The 21857-nt window shown below is 42.6% G+C and overlaps 1 protein-coding gene across 5 annotated transcripts in view; it reads right to left on the minus strand.

The window, feature by feature from the left end:
* kcnip4a (potassium voltage-gated channel interacting protein 4a) overlaps window positions 1-21857 on the minus strand; it is a 62207-nt gene that overhangs the window by 9856 nt on the left and 30494 nt on the right. The window contains exon 1 of one of the 5 annotated variants that reach the window (XM_088415442.1): window positions 19698-19916. The exons of the other annotated variants lie outside the window; for them this stretch is intronic. Coding sequence (XP_088271568.1) covers window positions 19698-19755 — 58 coding nt within the window. The 5' untranslated portion in view covers window positions 19756-19916. Of the gene's footprint in view, window positions 1-19697; window positions 19917-21857 lie in introns of those variants that run through there. 5 annotated transcript variants of the gene reach the window in all.

Genomic DNA, 21857 nt, shown 5'->3' on the forward strand with positions numbered 1-21857 from the left:
ACAGTTGAAACGCGGCAAGCAAAGCCGGCGAGAGACGCTCGGCACCTGAACGCAACCCGACACTTGATCTTATCTGGACGCCAGCTGTGCAGCAGCGCGTACACTCCTAATATAGGAGCCCGTGTATCAGCCTGCTCATCTCCATGGGAGGAGCGCCGTTATTAACACACTGTCAACGGGCTGTCAACAGGTGTAAAATGAGAAACGTTGGGAACGTCCTTGTGGGAAAACTTACAAGAAACTACGTCCTTCTACGAGTGAACCGTATTGCCTTCGCCACATAACGGATGAGATTTGGACAAGGTGTCGCTCCTGATGCCAGTTGGTCGGTTGTGGGATTATCCTTGTCGCAAAAGTTCCAGGATTGATGCTTCAAAAGTTTAACCAAAGTTGTACCGCATTATTTTCATTAAAAGAAGCAAGCAGACCGAACCGACATCTATTTCCTTCCGATTTCACAAACGGGCATTAAGATGAGAGTTATTCAGTGTGAAGACTTCTTCAAGCGTTCCGGTTTGTATTGTTTACTTGACAGCGTTATCTTATTTTGAAATATCTGCTTTTAATCAGGAAGGCGGCACTGTATTTCCTGTTTACCTTCTCTGTTCGTCATTTAGCATTTAGCGGTGTTAGCCAAGATCGGATTCAAGAAAAGAACGAGCAGACTGACCCAACGTTTGAGACTAAGGATTCTTCTCGCGCTTTAGTTTTGAATGTTCAGTTACCTCTTACTTTGAAATGTGTGCTTTTAATCTGCAAGGCGGCGCTATATTTCCGTTTCCTGTTTTTACCAAAACCGATCGGCTGTCTCGCGTCACATTCGGTGTCCCGCCGCACCCAAATCATCCTATAGATTTCGGCCAATCACGCAAACGCCATTGACTGCAATTCAAAAGCGTCGCTTGTACGCCGCCCACGCAGTTGATCTAAACCTAACTTTCGTTTTTTTTTTCCCAAACCACGGAGGGCCGCAACATAAGGATGAAAGAGCCACACGCGGCTCCCGAGCCGCAGGTTGCTGACCCCTGTGCTAGACAGTAATATCTGGGAGGATTTTTAATGACAGGCTACAACAGAGTTGTTACCATTTAGTTGTTTATTATATTATTTTATTTCTATTATTATTATAATGAATGAATTACTATGATTTTTTTATTTGTATATTATATTATATTATATATTAATATATTATATTATGTTGTTACTTCTATGAAGGAGTATATAACAGTTTTAGGACAAGGACAGCACCGTTCTAGCAGAAGAAATCAGAACTCAGGATCAGTACTATAAGCGATCCATTTCTTTGGGAGGAACTAGAAAGTACAATACGACGAGCAATTCAAAATTCTACGACAGGTACAAGACAAACTGGCGCAGTACAGAATATCGAGTGCGAATATCTGAATGAAAATGATTGATCGCTGCAGCAGCATAAAGAGGACTCGTGCTGATTAGCATCCACGCGAACTCAGTCAATAAAAGCAGAAGAAATCCAAACAAAGTCCCCGCTGTGTAATGAAAAAAGACCCCCCCCCCCCACTCCCCCGCACCCGGACCCAATCAGATAAGGCGCACGGAGGATTCTGGAGGTGCGTGCGCAAACAAGCCCGAGTCGGCATGAGCCATATGTCATCGTCGTTATTTAATAAAAGTGCCTGTCGTCTTTTACGACTGACGGGAAAGCGTACGCGAGGTTTCGCAAATAAACATGCGGCGGTTAATACTGTATATGGCTTGACGGAGACAGACTTGCCAGCTTGAATTATAAAAGTACCCAAACAACATTTCAGTTTTCGTCCCTTCAAAGGATGCTGAACTTATTTTGCCATTTTCAGCAGTAAAACGTTCATATTTTGTCTACCAATAAATCGATTATGGAATTTTTACGATACTATTTTTCACGTACAATTAACTCATTCGCTATCCGCTTTTTTCAAGACCCTCCGTTTCCCTAATGTTTGAAAAACATGCAGTAAATAACCCTGTGAATAAAAATATGTCAATGATTCAATGAGTTAATGCACTTAAAAACAGATTTTCCCACCGCTGTTGACTAAAAATGACATCACTCGTAATCAAGGCTCAGGTAACGACCAATCATAGCTCAGCTAGTGAATGTCACACGATCAAGCCCGGAAAACTGATTCCCCGTGACTGGGAGTTATGTCATATTTCGTCAAAATAACTATAGGCAAAATATTTGCTTTTTACTGCTGAAAATGGCTAAAACTGGTCAGGAACCTTTTAGTCGTATTTTTGTTGTAAAATGTGTCACATGTCAATAGTTTTTATTTATTGAAAAATTAGTCAAATTAAAGTCCATTTTTATTCCAAGATCAATTATGTGCAATAGGCTTACATGCAAAAATCCAAATAAGAAGAGGCCAACAAGCAGTTTGGTTACATTATAGGACCCGTGAGAAACGCCAACACACACAAAGCTCATTTTAATATTGAGATTTTAGAACCCATCAGCAAAAACACTTGCCCTATTTTGCCAGTGGAAAGCCGGCTGTCCGAATACTTTTGTCAATGGGGGTACGTGATGCCACTTCAGTGTCTAGGTGAGATTTTACCAGAGGTTCCGGCAAGAATTAGCAAATATGATTTATAAGGCTGTGAAAAGAACAGTGCATTTTCAAATTAAGAGCTAAATAATTGGAACATGAAACATTGCATTGCTTAATTGTGGCATTATAAGCGAGGTCCGGATTCCGATAAGAAATCGAGTCTGAACACAACGCTTTTTAGCTTATTGGAATCGGGGGAAAAGATCTGGGTTTGGAAAATATATTCTTAATCTTAGTATTTTTCTTTTTGGTCGACAAAATGAAGTAGAAATTGTCCAAATTAAAATTATATTTATGTGCAACACAGGCAGAAACATTAAGTACACACAGCTGGGGGGAAAAAGATCTTTTTTTTTTTCAAATTAAGAGCAAAATAATTAAAACTAAAACATCTTATTGCTTAATTGTGTTATAATTAGTGATGTCCAGATCCCAATTATGTGATCAGAAATCTGACATGTTCAGTTGATTGGAATCAGGGCAAAATATTTGTGTGAGGAAATGTCATCTTATATTTATTATAATTGTTTTCAAGGCCTACAAAATGACGCAGAAATGATCAAAATCTAAAATATATTTAAGTCTAACAGACGGAAATATCCAAAGTATACACAGCAGGTGGGAGCGCGATAAAATATTAGAGAGTTTCAGCAGCTATCACAGAATCCTATTTAATGCTTTTGAATGCAGAGGCCGGAAAAAGAACTTCTTTTTCAAATTAAGTGCAAATCAATTCGAACACTGAGTAACTTATTGCATAATCTCGCTTCTTCACAGAAGGATGAATGCCTTAATTTTGTTAAGTTTAACACAGACGCACAAGAGTAGTTCCAAAGTTTCACCAAGTTTTTTTGGGGCGCAGATTAGGATGTCTTGGAAGAAAAGTTATTTCAAAGGGGGTATATCATCAAAAAAAAAGAGATAGAAGAGTGCCAATCATCCCCTCTTCCTATCTGTCTTCCCTTATTCCCCATCAGCGGCGCTATCGTCTCCATCGCAATCAATTGCCGGTGATGCTTTCATCCAAAGCCATCGTGTCTTACTTTCAATCCGCCGCCGTCTCGCTTGAGCGTAAACACCCCCGAGAGACAGCAGCAAAAAGGTCACGTCAATCACCCCCGTCCCGTTTCAAAAGGCGTTGAGGAAAATAGCCGAAGGGCTAACGCCGCCAAACGCTTTGAATTGATCTCCGAAGCAGATACTTGATTGTAAAAAAAAAAAGAAAAAGGGGGGGAAAAATAATGCACCGACAGAAAAAAAAAAAAGACGGCAATTAAGCGGTGCAACCAAAATGATGGATGGCACTAAAGTGGCCGAGTCAGCGCAAAGTGGAGCACTTCTGCACTACGCGCGCAAAAAGCGACAAGCATGTGATATTTTGCTTACGGTGGATTCATAAACATTGATGTCTAACGGCGTCCAGATGGGGCTGCTCAGGTGCTGGGTTTTTTTTTTTCTTTTGGGGTGGGGGGTGGGGGGGCATCTATGGATGCGTATTCAACCAAGTGTGCAATCTTAGGGAACAACTTGACGCCTCCTAAAATCAAACCCAGGAGAATAAGCAGACTCAAGGGGAAAAAAAAAAAAAAAATCAAGGATCTAGCGCCATTATTTGTGCATAGCAGTTACAGTAGAGTCCAATAATGAACTACGAAATGTCTAAAATAAACTCTGGTAGACCCTGAAAAATCTGTTATGTTCTCAAAAGCTGTCGTATTTACATTTTGGAAATACTGCCTATTCATCATGTACTCTTACTAGCTAATGCGCTAATGTAGCCACGTCAACCTGAGGAATTGCTTTTAAATTTAGATTTGAAAAGCACAGGTTCGATTTTTGTACACTTTTTTACTTTGAGTCAACTTTGAAATCAATTAAAGTCGCGACCGTCATCGTAGCTAGCTTAGCTTTAAGCTAAAAAAGGAGGAATTTGTAAAGGATAGCTAGACTTACGTTTGTATCGCGCTTTTCTACTTTTGCTAATCAAAGCGCTTTGTCAGGAGCAACAGCGTGTTCAGTGTATTGCTCAAGGACACTTTGGGGATCAAACCCACAACCTGTCCTCAATAGAATGCTCACTAGCCTGCTAAAACCTGCACCATCATTCATTACATCCCTGATGACAATATGTTATGACGCATTTGAGGCAAATGGGAAAAATCTGATTCGGCGTTCGTTTCCAACATTCAACTCGCAACTCAATTCAAGTTAGGATGGATTCGTTATCAGTTCATTTTTTAGGATGGGGACTTGGGTTATTTTTTAACATGAACATTTGTTTGACGGCTACTACCGTATTTTCCGTACCGCGAGTCACAAATGAAAGCCTTTAAACTTCTCAAGAATCGGCAGTGTGTTGCCTAAAATTGAATATGCGTCGTATGTGCAATAAGGCCCAAAATATGTCAAAATTGCATTGTGCGACTTTGGTAAGCCTTCCACTTGACAGTGTTGGACTATTTCACCGCTAACACCGAGACGAAAGGGGAGGAACACACACATATGTATGCTAGCTGCGAGAAACCAATCAGAGAGCATTACGTAATACGTACATTGCGTACGTAGGGAGCGATAAACCGCTTTTATTGCCGACTCGACATACCCGTCTAGTTATTACCTTACGAGTCAAAAAAACGTCACAGAATTGTCCGATACAGTTTGGGTTAACTATGAAAGTGGACCCCCATAATTGAGACGAAGCCTAATAATACGCTGTACTGTAAGATGCGGAAAGTACCGTACATAAATCCACACAACAGTGCAAAGGTAAGATACGGAAAATACCGTACATAAATTTACACAACAGTGCAAAGGCAGTTGCCTCATGTACGGTATTTTCCGTATCTTAGCGTACAGCGTATTATTAGGCTTCGTCTCAATTGTGGGGGTCCTAGTTAACCCAAACGGTATCGGACAATTCTGTGAAGTTTTTTTGACTCATAAGGTAATAACTAGACTGGTATGTCGAGTCGGTGCAACAGAGTCCTTCTGACATGGGAAGAGACCGTTTTGTACCAGGAGACTTTTCCAGCAGACAGTTGTACCAACTGGCAGGATAGTAGAGCGTTATATAAGGGGATAAAACATAGCAGAAAAATAGATAGTAGAAAATACCGCCGCAGGGTAGAAAATAGTTGTAATTGTACGACAGTCACGGGACAGAATTAAAAAATGGTTATATGACAGTAGCAAAACCGTAGGGACAAAAAAGTAGCCAGTTCTCTGAAGGGGTATTAGACAGATCTAGCCTGAAAAAACGTGATTAAATCCGATCCTCAGACTGGATATTTGATACTGTAGAAGAACCATATACATTTTCAGAGTTTGATTAGTCCTGTCTGAGGTCATTTTCGAGGCAAAATAAACATTTTTCTGCCATTATTGACCCTCGCGCCAGTTCCATAATTGTAAAATGATTTTTTTCCACGTCTCCGAACATCCCGCTCGGGACTGACAAACTCATCAGACACTTGATTTTCCCGCAGCGATTATCCCTCTAGACACCCGTCTTACTGATAACGACACGCGCAGGTCGTCTGGCCTCATCGATTTCCGTCGGGGAAGCAAAACTCTCGGCCAATCTGCGGCAAGGAAGCTCGCGTCCCAATTAGGCTGAGGCAAATACGAAGGTTTGTGAATGGTCATGCTAATTGGAAGCGGGCGAGATGCGTCATCGGTCCAGGTTGATTTAATGAGACGACGGCGGTCGGGATTAAAGCGTTTGCTCGGGCCCGACGCATTGACTGAGTTTTACAGTAGCCTGGCTAATTAGACGGCTTTTCCTTGAGATGCATATCAGGTGGCGTTCAAGTCGTACCGCTGCGGACTCGTTCCCTCGGCAGATTTTAATAATTTCCTTCTACACCGTTGTCTTCAAAAAATACGGAAATAAATCGCTCTTAGACTGTCCACTATTTGCATATTTTGGGGGGTTGCAAACATTACCATTTCTAAGACGGAACATCCGCTGTCAAAGTCCAACTTGACGCACAAAAAACTCAAGGAATGGCATAGGCTGTTTGGAAGCCAGTAGGTGGATTCAAAGCCTAGAATTGGGGAACCAGTGGACTCTATTTTAATGAGGTCTCAAAGATAAGGTTGGTAGCACAATTTAAGCTCATCCGTCATTTGTCCGCAAGCCCGGCCCCCTTCCCTTCCGCGACGAAACAAATGACCGGATTTTTCGGATTATAAACCGTGACTTTTTCATCGTGACTTTGAGCCCTGCGGCTTCTAGTCCAGTGCGGCTTATCTGCTGGTTTTTCCCAGCGGTCGGCAAATGTGTGTTCAAGGAGTCCGTTTATGGAGCGACTATGAGATAGAACTGAAAAGATGTGAATCTACGGCTGTGCTCAAAAAGAGTTTTAAAATATATTATTAAAAATATATTTTAAAAAAAAGGTCTAAATTGAATAAGATCTTGGATTAAAGTTTGTGACGTAAATTTGCTATATGGTATATAGTATATATATGATTGTATTTATAAATTCATGATTGGAGATATGATTTATTTGCAGTGTGCAATGTTCACTAAAATAATCTATCAATTGAACAACGGAAGACAGAATGCGATCAAAGTATTGATTTCCAGTTTGAACTGCTATTTAACTCTGTAGTATTCTGTTGGTAATATCCATCCATCCATTTTCTATAAATATAATGTTGGGACTAAATATGCAGGCATGTTAAGCCTGTTAAAGAGAGGATGTTGCAGTTGGTAGACAATTACAACAAATATAAAGAAAATTGAAGTTTCATATTACCACCATATACATGCGGCTTATGGTCCAGCGCGGTTTATCCGTGGCAAAAGATGTTTGTTTTTTTTTAAGTTCAATTTTTTTGCTCAATATTGGTGCGCCTTATAGTCCGGAAAATACGGTCAATTTCAGTCACTTTGTCACCACAAGGAGTCAGCATTTTACCAATTTTGGTCATCCATCAACAAAATGGCCGTCTGTCAACGATGGACCAAGAGACAATCCCTTGGTCCCCGACGGAAGAAAAGAAAAGAAAAAAAAGAAAAGAAAAAAAAATCCACTTTTTGTCTTGTCAATGCTTAGTTCGTAGGTTTTTGTTTTCTGGTCATCATTTGGCAAAACATGTCCCCATCAGTGACGGACCATCGCACACCTCTGAAAAAGTGTGAGAGTCATTGAGTTGAATAAAAAAAAAAGGAAGAGTTGAATAAAAAAAAAAAAGGAAGACTGTCTCACAGTTCCAACAGAATAAAACGAGAAGTCAAACCCAAAACCTTCATACACTAAAATTAAGCACAATTCAAACCTTGATCTCAAATAAAAAGTAGTGTACAGTTCAATAACAGGTGACCCGACACATTTATAAACAGTTCCACAGTCAACATTGTCTACAGACTCTCTTTCCCAACGGGAGTTTGAAAGTTCTACATAACAAATAGGGGACAATTTGTCCTCAAGAGTGCTAAAGAGTTCCACAACAGTGTCCAAGAAAGTTACACACAATATTTAAAAAGAAGTAGTAGACCAATGTGTCGATCGGGATCGACTGTAATATCGGTAGATCATAGGACAGTTTTACCCAATGAGACTGTTCTTTGTGAATTCAACAGTAATGTGATTTCCACATTGTACTGGAGCGTTCTTTAAAACGGGACTCTAAACTTACAGACAAGATACTAAAGGTCTATCTAACAGGAACTAGGCGAGTCATTTTATTGAGCGTTTTGAGACACTCTGCGACCTGAACAAGACTCTTTTCTCCCTATCAAATTCATCAATGTTATAAGTGATTGGAAAAACGATGGAAACCAGTTTGAAAAGTACCTTTTATGGGATTAAATGACTTTCATCCTTCATTTAGCTCACCGAGGTTGTGTCGCGTGATGATAAAAGACCTCAATCAAAACGAAGATGAAGTCAATCGATTCGGGACAGCCTGCGTGTGGGAAGGCCGGCGTCTAGGGGTCTTACCCTCAGAGAAGTTGAGGATCCCCAAGACGTGCAGCAGTTTGATGGAGGCGAATACCAGCACCACGATGCCCACCGTCTGGAGCCCCTCCGTCTCCCAGACGGCGCTCAGCACCGCGCCGCCGTCGGACCACTCGTCGCCCCCTTGCCCCGAGCCCGAGCCGGAGCCGCCCCCTTCCTCGCCTTCAAGGCCACCGGCGCCCGCTGCCGCGCTCCAGTTCCCCCGTGCCCACTCCAGCGCTAAGCCGGGACGGGCGCACAAGGCGGGCGCCCCCCGGCACCAGTCTCCTACCCGCCCTCTCCCTAAATCCAGGTCGACGGCAAAACCTCAAGGCCGTCGGGTCACCAACGCGATGGCATGGCGCCGGGGAGGACGTGAAGTGGATCCGGACGACGACAAGGGGAGAGCGGCGGGAACAAACTCTGCTCTTGCACTTGAGTGAGAAAACCACGGTGAGGGAGGAGGTTGAGGGGAGGATATGTGAGGAAGGGAGGGGGGGGGGCAGGGGGAGTGACGCTAAGGGAAAGCAATACTCTGGAACACTATGCTACCGTTCACCTTTCATGCGGGACCTCTTCCTGACAGGGCGTGCATGTTAAAGACGAATCGAAAAAAGTGTTCTGACCATTTTATTGAAGGGAAGTATTATTAAGATTTACCGTATTTTGATGTATTTGATCCACTGTGGCAAAACATTTGAGTTTTGAGCAAATGATGAATATTGACGGAATGATCAACAATGATGATTTTTATGGTTTCCCCCATGGCCTTCGGGAGGTCTGCGTTTTTCTTTAACACCCCAAAAGTTTAAATTGGAGTCAGAACGTATGAATAACGTGATGTCAAAATGCTAGGGCTACTTGCTACATGCGATTTGTAGCTAGCTGCCTCTGGGAACTCACCAACTTAGCATGTCGACAAGCTAGTGCTACTTGCTACTTGTATGTCACAAACTTAGCACGTCAAAACGCTTGCACTTCTTGCTAGTTTAGCTAGCAATCTCAGCGGACTCGCAGACTTAGCGTGTCAACAGGCTAGCGCTACTTGCTACATGCTACTTGTAACAATTGCAACATGTTATTTAATTATTTTGAATATTTGTGAGTAGGCATGGGACGATACCAGAATCTGACGTTACACGCTTGAACAAAAATATCCTGGGTTTGAAACTACGGCTCTCTAATATAGCATGTAGCAAAATCTTTTGGTAAATAGCATTTTTTCACAAAAGTTTTGTTTACGGTATAAATGCACAACAGTATTTTGAAAGACGAGCGATCCTGGAGATCACGCCACTCCGTGATATCAGTAAATATTCTTTATTAAAATGGTAGGTCTAGTAGATGCCGCAAGACTGTGACAAAGGCCTACTTTTGTCTATACGGAGCTCCTCAACCCACTTCAACTCGTCTCCCATCCGTGCCGAGGAAGAGCAGCGAAAGTGTGAAAGGCGACTTTGTCTTTTGTCCAATCACCCGGAGTCCCCGTCAACGCTTCATCAGAATTTTCATTAACTGGCGTCAAGCTGACCATGAATGGTGCGGCTCGCTCGCTCGCTCACTCGCTCGCTCGCTCATCAATCAAAACTGCTTGGCACGTCATTTTCAGATGACAAGTAGGGGGACACAAATTAGGGGATGCAATTAGGGGACACCTGCAGCGACTTTGCGTGCTGCCGAGTGAAAACGGGCCCTTGCGTTTAGTGACGCGCTGGAAGGCCAATTACAAGGAAGGAAGTGCCAGCGTGGCGACCAAGTCATTTCGCACCTAACTGTGCTTTGTGCTAAAACTATTATCGAAAAGAAAAAAAGGAAATAAATCACTGTGGAAGTGAAATTGGATATGTTGTAGTATAGTGATTTGCAACCTTTTTCCAATAAAACAACCTCTGTGGAATGTTAAAATATTACAAAGTATTTTAGGACAGAAAAAAAATAAATAAAAGAAAGTTCCATGCTGTCCTCATCTGATTTATTACATTTTGGAAGTAAATTTGCAGTGGTATATCGATGGGTATTTTATCGATCAGAAGATAGATCCTGTCAAAAATGACAATGTGCATTTGTATCAAACTTTACTTAAATACAGACAATAGTTTTGTTCATTTATGTTTACTGTGGTCTTCCACTTTTCATTTTTTCATCCATGCTTCCCATCAGCAAATGACACCGTAGAACTAACAAACATGAAATTGACATTAGCTACTGCTATCACTGTAGATTATTAACATAAAAACACATTTATAACATACCACTTTGGGCCATCTCGTTAGCACGTCGTTAGCACTTTAGCAATGACGTCACACAGGAAGCGCTTCGCATGACCCCAAACTAAACAAGTAAACTGACATGCGAGAAATAATGCAAAGAATAAATATTATTGCTCCCTGGACTTGTAAAAGACTCCTGGATCACTGGAAATGTAAAATAAAAAAGTACAAATAAAAGGTCCTAAAAAGGTGTCTCTCCGCACTCATCACCCACCCACCGGCACCATCTCAAGGCAAACAAGTGAACTGCATTCATATTGTCAATGGCTACAATTAATAAGATTAATTTAAAGGTTTTAGGAGTGTTTTTCGTTATTCTTTACGTGATATATTTTGATTACTATTCACTAATGTAATTTGTAATATGTTACAGTTTTTGATGCATTTTAATCATTTAATAATATTCATTTAAAGTGATTATGAGCATTTTTAGGGGCTTGGAAGGGATATTCACAGGTAAATTCAGCTCTATGAATGAATTTTGTAAGTAGAAGTATAACTGCATATATATATTTAGAGACAAACGAGAGCCCCCCAATGAAGAAAAAGTTAGCTGGAGCCTTAACAACTTGGTGACATATGCTAACAGTGCCCCCTACTTTCGAATCAGCGAATCCTATTCACGCGGGTCAACTCAACGCGGGAGAAAATAAACGAGTGACAACGTTACAAAAGCCGAGCGGGCCCGCGTGCGGGAGCTGATAACATTCAAGAAGCGCTTTGATTTACGCGGCGCCGTTCGTCAGCGGGCGGGCGACCCAACCGACGAGCGAGCGAAAAGGTCAGCCGGCCGGCGAGGGATGACAGGGACACATAAAAATGCAGTCGCGACTCCAGTAAGGTCGGAGCCGTTGTCTGGTCCGTGTGAAATACGACCGGCAGAGCTCATTAGCGCCACTAGGAGAAGAAAAAAAAAAAAAAAAATCGATGACTTTATTTTTTTTTTACACTCTCAAAACTACAAATGCAAAATGTCATCATGGTGAAACAATGTGTGGCTGAAATCCAATCTCTTCAATACATGTTTTAAAGGCGCTCCCGAGAGTCAGCTACTCATTTGTGTCCACTCTGCTGGACTTTTGTTGTAGGTCTCGAACTTTGGACTCATACGAGTTACCTTACGAAAAATCTTGGCGCGCTCAATCGAGGGCATCCCGACCTTTTAAATGATGTTTCGCGCGTTTGGCTAGGATGCGATCGACCGCGCTGTCTTGCCGAGACAATGGACACAACAGTGGACGCAAATGAATCGGCGGGAGAATATAAAGCTTCGAAGGTGCAAAAACCTGCTTTTAAATGGCCCATCGTTCGAACGTTAAGCATAAAAATGAAGAGAAATGAATCTATACAGAGCTACGTATACGATGCCGTCTCCCGCGCGTCTTACCGGCGTAGCCGACGTCCAACAAGCCAAACTGCTCCAGGACCTTGGCAACGAGGACCACCACGGCCAGAACGGCCATCATCTCCAGACCTTCCAAGTTCATGTCAAGGGGCCATGAAAACCCTGGACGGACTCTCGCGTGTGGCACCCGTGGACCACAATGACAAACGGGAGGAGGAGAAGGAGGAGGAACGTGACGGGGCACCCAAGTTTAAGCACCGTGTTTATTCATCAAGCATTGAAATGCAGATAAGGGATGGAAAACAAAAGAAGAAAATATAAACTATTTATAACCCCCCCGCAAAAAAAAAAAAAAAAGATCAGTTTTCACACGCATTAAGCCAGCGGTCCCCAAATGGGGGTACCAGTTCCCCCGGAGGTACGTAAAAACACGACATAATAAACATAAAAATAAGCTGATTCCAAACATATCACTGGTAACACTAATGAGACGTGCCCCTATCATAGTGTCTTATTGACTGCAGTGTCACCTTTAACCAATAGAGGGCGTTAGTAGGCAGTGAAAAGGTCATGAGTGGTTTAGCTCATCCAGTGGTTCTCAAATGGGGGTGCGTGAAGGCACTTCATAGGGTATGTGAGGTTTTAACAGTTTCTGCACGTGTTAACAAATCAAACTGCTTTTTTAAAGGCCGTGACAAGAACAGTCTATTTGGAAATTAAGATCAAATTAATTGGAACATGAAACATCTTTTCGGCAACTCGCGTTATAATTAGAGACGTCAAGATCCAAATCACGTGATGGGGAATCAGGAGAGATTATTGGCAGAAAAAGTTTGTAGTTAAGAAAATTCCGTTTATTATATTTTACTTATTTACTTATTAAAAATCGACAAACATATTGCATCTCAATCTCTATTGTGTGCATGCTGCATTACCTTAGTTCACCATTAGATGTCACTAAATCCCCCACACTACTTTTTAACACATCGCCAAGGTATCAAATCGGGACCGCATATCTGCGAATTCTCAAAATCAGGTGACTCGGACTTGGGTGCAAAAAAAAAAAAAAAGACGCAATAGTCACTGATTTGAAAAACAATAAATGACTTTTCATGGCATTTTCATGGCCGCGCATTGCTATTAGCGATTGATTTTCCGCCGATGCTTTGCGGTGCTAATGGGCGACATATTTCACAAGGCACGTATTATCGGAAAAAAATGGTTGGAAAACCACTTCAATAAACACAAACATGAATTCTTTGTCCTTGGCCCAGCCTATTTATTTGCGTCCACTGTTACACACATTTTTTTTTTGTTCTCGATCGTTTCCCTCAATGCGGCAACCCTGCTAAATCCCAGCGTGCTCAGAAGAGGACATCTTGGTCGTACCAATGACATCTCAGGCATTTGGGCGGGATGCAATTTACTTTTCCGTCTTGCTGAGACAAAACGGACACAGCAGTGGACACAAATAAATAGGCTGGCTCTCAGGAGGACATACTTCATATATCCATTTGTTTTCTCCTTTAAAATGTAAGCTAACACGTAAAACGTTCTTACGCCAGTATTTCACGGCCAATACGTTCCCTTTGAAGAAAACGCTTTCCCGATCGCACTTTTTAGACGGAAAAATGCAAAGCAGTGAGCCAAGGCCACCGTTTAGCATTCTCATCAGCTCAGGTGTTTGCAAGGGCGCAATCAAGGCCCGGCAAATCATCAGCGCGCAGTGTGTCGTATCAATCAGTGTGATTGGTGGCGAAGCTAATTATTGAGTGTGTACGCGTTGACACCTGCACGCCGACGAGCTCCATTATCGCCACGCCATTCCATACACTGCCGCCACTTCATGCTAATGAGACATTTCAGCGCCGCTCACTGGTAAATTGTCTCAAGAAACGCGAATTATACTTGAGGAACGCTGACTTTTGATTGGTCGTCACAATTGTTTCAACTTAAGCTTTTGAAATGAGTCTATTTACTTCCTATTTCAAAGGAATGATATTTTGAGTTTTGAGGGGAAAAAGCAGTGTTTAAATGACTTTTTTTGTTTGAAGATCATTTTTACGGTTTGTATTTCATAATGGAAGCCAAATCGTGCATAAATGCAGCGCAAAATGCAAAGTGTTGATTATGATCACATATTTGAGGTTAACATTGCGTTACAATTTAGAACAAGGCAGAGTACAAGCGGTCTTGTATTATGTGGCGTTGTCACCACCAAGTGGACAAAAACAGCAACAGCAAACCGTGGCCAAAAAAAAAAAGACATTTGTATGGAAGAGAATTAGGAGTAGCGACTTTTATTTATCAGAAATCTACCTGAAACGACTTTTACTTTTAAGTCTTAAGTCTGACTTTTAATGTAAGATTTCTGAATGACTTCAGTCAGATTTCTTTCTTGAAGTCCAAATTGTTCTTGTTCTTTTGTCAAAACTATGATTTTATTCCCAGATTTCTGACTTCTTTTTTCACTAGTTCACTGAAAGTCAGTCAGTGAGAATAAAGGGAGGATTCTGAATGATCAGAATTCTGACGGTCAGTAAATCAGATAAGGGATTGCACACTCATGGAAGTTTAATAACTAAGTGGTCGTGCATTTTGAAATTTGACATGTCACCATCTGGGTGAAATTTCAGCTCCCTTAGTGTGTTTTTTCGATGCCTTGATGTGAAATGCCAAAGGGTTGGACCAAATACCACGCAAGGGTTAATCCTAGAGAGATTAGGGAGCTGAAAATTCACCCAGATGTCACTGGGTGAAATTTCAGCTCCCCAGTGTCCTCTTTCTATGTCTTCCTTTTGCTGTGAAATGCCTTTGATGTAAAGAGTAATGGGCGGCAGAGAAAATACCGCATAAGGGTTAATCCTAGAGAGACTAGGGAGCAGAAATTTCACCTGGATATTGCCATCTGGATGAAATTTCAGTTCCCTGGTGTCATCTATCAATGCTTTCCAACTGATGTGAAATGCCTTTAGTGTAAAGATCAAAGGCTTAGACAAAATACCGCACAAGGGTTAATCCTAGAGAGACTAGGAAGCTGAAATTTTACCCGGATATTGCCATCTGGGTGAAATTTCAGTTCCCTGGTGTCATCTTTCAACACTTTCCAACTGATATGAAATGCCTTTAGTGTAAAGATCAAAGGGTTAGGCAAAATACCGTACAAGGGTTAATCCTAGAGAGACTAGGGAGCTGAAATTGCACCCAGATATTGCCATCTGGTGTCTTTTTCAATATTTTCCCTTTGCGTGAATTGTAAAGATCAAAGGATTGGACAAAATACCGCACCGGGGTAAAAGGAGTCTCCCAACGGGTCAACTTGAATTGCATAACAAGAGCGTTAAGAAGCAAGTTTGCCGCGCCGAACATCGTGACGAACGACGGGAACGGCCGGCAAGGTTCCCCGCCGCTCGGGTTGCTTCGTCCCGCTCGTTAGCGCGGCTCCTAATGGCCAGCGAGACAAAGCGACGACGGCCATCTGGGAACAAATCGGAAACATTTGCGGCCCCGGCCATCAATCGGTCCCGAAAGGAGCGGCGGCCGGGCTGTCGTTGTCACATCCCATCTGGTAGCGCTGAACAAGATGGACGCGTGTGGCGGTTGGAAAATGAAAACCCATCAGCGCCATCATCAACAAGGCCACTTTTCATGATTTCTGCGATAAGGGGCCCGGCCCATTTGAGATGTTGGGTTCCGACGTTTAAAATAACTAAATCCACCTGTCGATCCCCATCTCAGGGGCGCACCTTCCGTCGACTGAAAATGACATCACGATAGGGTTCGAGTAATGACCAATCGGGGCTCAGCCTGTGGCGTAGGTGAGCCACGATTGCTTGTTACCGAGCCCTGAGCCCCTGTGATGTCGTTTTCAGGTGGCAGGAAGTAACAAAAGGGCTGCCCTCTCACAAAGGAAGAAAAAGAGATATTCCACAAATGCAATATTAGTTCAAATGGCATGTATTATAAATTTATAATATTATCATTATAAAGATTAATATTTAATCCATTTTATTCTTGAAAACATATACATTCTTTCTTTGCAAATACAAAGGAAAATGTATAGCTTTTGTTAAAAACGTATTCATTGTAAAAAAAAAAACGTGGGTGATATAACATGAAAGATTGATTCCCATTCCTTACTTTGAATTGCATGAAGGTAATACCGCTGGTTGTAAGTGTGGAAACACTGCCATCCAATGGTCACAGTTAATACTACAGTTACTCAATTGGCTTATACAGTGGGGCCCCGTGTTACAGCATACCTGGCTTACGTTTTTTTCATGTTGCCATGTGGAATATTGAGTTTTTTCGTCCCCTCTTTACTGTATTTTCCTGGCTTTGCGACAAAACCAACTGTCATGACCCTAGGGGCTTGGCTGTATTTGTGTTGTGTTGTCTCCATCTGCAGGCGTATTTAGGTAATTGAACTCATTTTCCGCCGTCAAACTGCGTTCCTGCTATGCGTCACCACAATGCTGGTCTGCTACTGGTCGGCCTCACTCCTTTCAAAATACTGGAACGGTAAAGTTTTGTTCGATCGTGAGTGGTTACAAAACTGTATTTATGGTGCATTTTACTGCTCAATTCAGTTGAATGGGTTAGCCAGGGGTCCCAAGATTGCCAGTGATGTTAAAGAGAGAAGTAAGAAGATGATTTATATGGAAACCAAGCTGGAGATGATCAAGAAATACCAAGCTAGCCTAGCCTAAGCTACCCTTACTAAGGAATATGAGCATAACAAGCGCCACTCAAAGCTAAATAAATCCTTTCTATATTTTTTATTTATGATGTTTTCTGATTGTATACATGTATATTATACATACATAGCACTTACTATGCTATTTGGGGACCAATTTTTAATTTGTATGTACAATTTTGCTGTTTTTACCTGGGGTTCTAAAGACACTATTTAACATAGGTTTGGATTGCCCGCCATACGGTGAATTCTCCCTTTGAGCCCGACCGCGGAACGAATGAATGTCGTAACACGGGGGCCCACTGTATTAGGCAAGCATGAGTCAAGGGTGTCGGCTAACCTCCATAAAAAACCTATTTGACTAGAATTTTGTTATTTTTACTATTTTAAAAGAGGAGAATTCTCGTCCACGGCACGGAAAGAGTTCATTTTGACGGCTCTACTCTCACGCCTTCATTAGCGTATTACCGATGGTTACCGATGTGCGGTATAATCGGCACACCGATTTACCGGGAAGCTCTCTACCTGTGGCCCAGGATCGCTTCCGGAAGGTAACCATGGATACGGGGTAGAAAAAAACAAAAAACAAAAAACAAGACAGCTGCTCTCCCCTTCGGTGGCGTTCTCCGCTGTTTTTTTTCCCCAAACAACAGAAGGGCCGACAAAGACACCCGCGGCCGACGTCGGGAACGCGGCCCGCACAGGCGCGCCCGGAGGAGGACGAGGCGAGCGAGCTCCTCCGCGCGCCTCTCTCGTCACAAACAAGTCGTTTGACCAGTTGGTCGCCTGAGTAAGCAGCTTACTCCCACGCCGCAAAAAACACAAACATTCAGATCCCGAGCACGCGGGCGCTGCGCGAGCACCTGAGGGGGCTCGCGGGACGCCCGCCTCTTGTCATGCAAACCGCGCCGATAAATGGCAGGCTGCGGAGAGCCTAGTTAAGTGCCTCTTTCTATTATTTGCCGGATGGAGAGCGAGCTCGCGTTGGAAGTACACAAAACCGAGAGCGGGCTTACATGACAGTTACTCTTGTGAGAAAGATTTCTTTGTTTTAAACGGTGTCGGGAAAGTTACTTTAAAACTGTAATGCATTATTTATTACTGTCATTTCAAAGTACAGTACAGTACGCTCATTACACAGCTAGCGAAAGGCTAAAAACAGTACAGAGTGATCCCGCGCTACTTCGCGCCTCGCCTATCAGTGCATCATGGATTTATTTATTTTTTTGGGTGGGGGGCGTGCTCTGATGAATTCCTGCATGCCAGGGAGACGAGGTAACTATAAATGCGCTTGCCACGGATGTGGAAGTATTGCAGTACACATATTTACTTCAATATTAATTAGTTGGCAAAACGGGACTGCCCACATCTGCGGCGAGTGACGAATACAATAACGACCAAAAACCCACTTTTCATCCGTCTTTTTTATATATATTTCTTGTCATTCCAATGCAAAATGGGTGTCCATCAATGACAGACTGACAAAGTGCCCAGTGTCGAACGCAACGGCAGACGAAAACACTTTTTTTATTGCCTACCTTATTATTTGCTCGATTATGGAACGTAGACTGCTCAGGGAAGTGAACAGAATAAGAATTTCATTGTGTGGTATTATGATATATATGACAATAAAACTCTTAAATGATTTGTCTATTTTTGGCCTCTCGTCATTTGTCTGCAAAACGGACGTTCGTCAGTGACGGACTGACGGTCCATTCCTGCCGGTGGGTGGATGAAAGCCTACTTGGTCTTTTTTGGATTTTAGATTTTGAGAAATTGGCGTCCATCAGTGACAGACTGACGGAGTGCCCAGTGTCGAACGCAATGGTAGATGAAAAGACTCTTTTTTTTAATTTATTGCCTACCTTATTATTTGCTCAATTATGGAAACTAGTCTGCTCGGGGAAGTGAACAGAACAAGAATTTCATCGAGTGGTCTTACTCTGCATATGACAGAAAACTCTTGAATGATTTGCCTTTTTTTGGCCTCTCGTTATTTGTCTGCAAAACGGACGTTCGTCAGTGACGGACCGATGGATCGTCCGTTCCAGCCGGTGAGTGAGAAACACAATAATGGATGAAACCCCACTTGGTCTTTTTTTTATTTTAGATTTCGCACGATTTCTCTAAATAACAGGCGTTGGTGAGTGCTGACAGACCGCCTCCGTTCAACAAGTGCGTTCGAACAAAACCGCGAGTACATTCAAACGGGTTTGCCGTTTGAAAATATGGATTCCGCACTGCTAGCACAACGCTTCCGCAAATTAGCGCACAGTTTGCGCTTGGAGAAGGCCAATCCACTCGTGTTCAGTCTCGCACTGAAAAAAAGTCAGTTTGACCCATATCCTACCGCGAGGGTTAAATAGATCACACGTATAGCCGAAGGGAACGGAACATCCGTCTTATCCGAGTGTATCCGCGCCGTATCGGAGTTCGCCTCCCATGTGGGTCCACGAAAGAAATGCTTACAGTGCACATGCAGCAAAACCAGGCTAGCGCGCCTGGCTTGCATGCTCGCCACGGTCCCTTAAAAAAATATAGCTACGACTTTCATAATCATCTCTGCATCTCTCTTCTTCCAAGCCAATTAAACCACCTGGACGGCTCGGCAACAGTCCGAGGCAAAGCGAAGAATCCGGCCACGCTCGAGATCCAAAAGCCAATGAGAATTCGGAAGCAATTTTAAGATCTGCTGCTCCGGCAAGAAAACGGAGAGCACGAACACGTCCAAAATCGCGGTGAGCAACAGCTGAAATTTGTGGAGCCACACCAACGTGGAAAGGAGCTCGGAACGGTCAAGTCGCCCGAGGGGCCGCGCGCCGTCGCTCGCGCAAACGATCAAGTCCGTGGATCCGCCCGGCTTCCTACCTGTGGGCTTACGCCTTTGTTTGGGCTGAAGCGAGAAGATGACCATTAATGCTCCCATGATGCCCCGCTAGGCTTCCTCGCCACCAATGATCTGAAAGTCCTGCTCAAATTGCGCACACGCGCGGGCGCAGACACGCACACACTTTTGCCTCCCACGCTCGCTCGCGAGCGAAGCCTCACATTGGAGTGAGTGAGAGAAAAAGAGCGACGGCCAACTTGCTTTCCTGCTACCCCGGCTCGCTTGGAGTTTGGACGCAAGCCCCCATGACCCCCCCCCCCCCCCCCCCCCCCACACACACACACACACACACACAAGCATTCCTTCCATCTCGAGCGGGCCGAAGGATGGCGCCGAGATGAATGTGCGCACTCCAGAAGAGCGGAGATGAATAAGCATGAGTTGGTGCTTCTGTGTTGCAGGTGTGAATGCAATGTGCGTCTTTTGTTTTGTTTTTTTCACATGCGCTGTGATTCTATGGCCAGCTACGGCCTCCTAGGCATTGATCCCCGAGGGAAGATTGCGCGGATTAAGCCGAAGGTCGCGCATGTTCAATCCGGCCGATGGGAAAGTCAAGAGAAGATTTAGTGGAAAAGAAATGAATCACTGAAATAAAAGAATTATAGAAAAGTTTCTCTTCAAAATGGCCACTAGATGGCCATAAGGTATTGAGGTAAAACTTGTTAAATTGACCCTATTTTTTTTTTAATGAAAATTAAACCTACTGGGCTTTGGTTTGTTATTTGTTGTTGTTGTGGTTTTTATATTATACATTTTATTTCTTAAAAAAAAAAGAACTGTTTTTTAATTTTTATTGTATTAAAAATCCATCCATCTCCTAGATCTGCTTCTCACTAAAATAATTATATACTGTACATATACTGAATGTGTGTTACGTTTTTTTTTTTTTTTTTTTTTTTTACAAAATCGGGCTCTTTATTCAACAACTGTGTTTTTAATTGTTTAATATATTTATTCATTTTAAAAATCATCCATCCATCCATTTTCTAGAACCACTTCTCAGGAAAATAATGATATACTTACTGAAAATAATGATGTTCTTACTGTACATGTACTGTATGTGTGGTGCATTTTTTTTCTACAAAATCGGGCTTGTGTCTCCGAAAAGAGAGACATTATTTTAATTCTACACTTAATTCTCTTTTTCATTGAACGCAAAACAAATTCTCGCAACATAAACCTAGTTTTGAGAAAGCTCTCTCCCTCACACACATGCACACACACACTCACATACCACATATATACTGTGTGAGTGTAAATATATATAATATATATATATATATATATATATATATATATATATATATATATATATATTACACACACACACAAATATACTGTACATACACTGTATACACATACTGTATACTGTATATACACATACACACGCACACATATACGTAATACAGTATATGTAATGTTCTTTAAGTGGTCCCCATTGTTCCATCCACCCATCTCTATCAAAAAAGGATTTATCAGAGTTTACTGGTGATAGTCTCTAGAGGTCGCAATTTCTCCGTTTTGAACAAGTCGACAAGTCCAAAAGCTCTCTCCTCTTCTCGGAGTTTCGCTCCTCCACTCCAAACACTGTCAGGCTAAAGAGCATTCCGTTGCTGGAAGAGGAGCTCGGAATAAGATGAGACATCCAAGGAGCCAGCTGTAAATCAACTTTTTTTTCCTTCTTTTTTTTCCATGATGTAACAGAGCACCACAAGTGCCGTGAAAGCCTCTTTCCTCAAACAATTCCTTTTTACATTTTGTACTCGCACTTCGTTGGCAAAAACCGGCAGTGAAGCATTAGCGTCTTCACTTTTATTCCACTTGAGGTAACCGCAGAGTCCTCATGACGTGATATCGTAGCCGGTAACTATTACATATGCACGGCTGGAGCGCTGCGCCAAGTTCCAGAAAAAAGAGGATTTATCCGGAAGATTGCATTTGCGGTGGCACAATTGTTGATGCTAAAACTAAGACGTGACGAGGATAATTACGGAGCTTCGGCAGGCTTTGCTGATGAGCAGATCTTTGGAAGGGAGGGTTACACCGGAAACATGTGGGATAGGTGCCCCGGAGTTGGTGAGCCCTGGTTTATAAACTTTGTTTGGGATGGATCTTTATGGCATTTTATAACAGTTACAGCA

The sequence above is a fragment of the Hippichthys cyanospilos genome, chromosome 1 (genome assembly GCF_059441005.1).
Source record: "Hippichthys cyanospilos isolate Australia breed blue-spotted pipefish chromosome 1, RoL_Hcya_1.0, whole genome shotgun sequence".
NCBI lineage: Eukaryota > Metazoa > Chordata > Actinopteri > Syngnathiformes > Syngnathidae > Hippichthys > Hippichthys cyanospilos.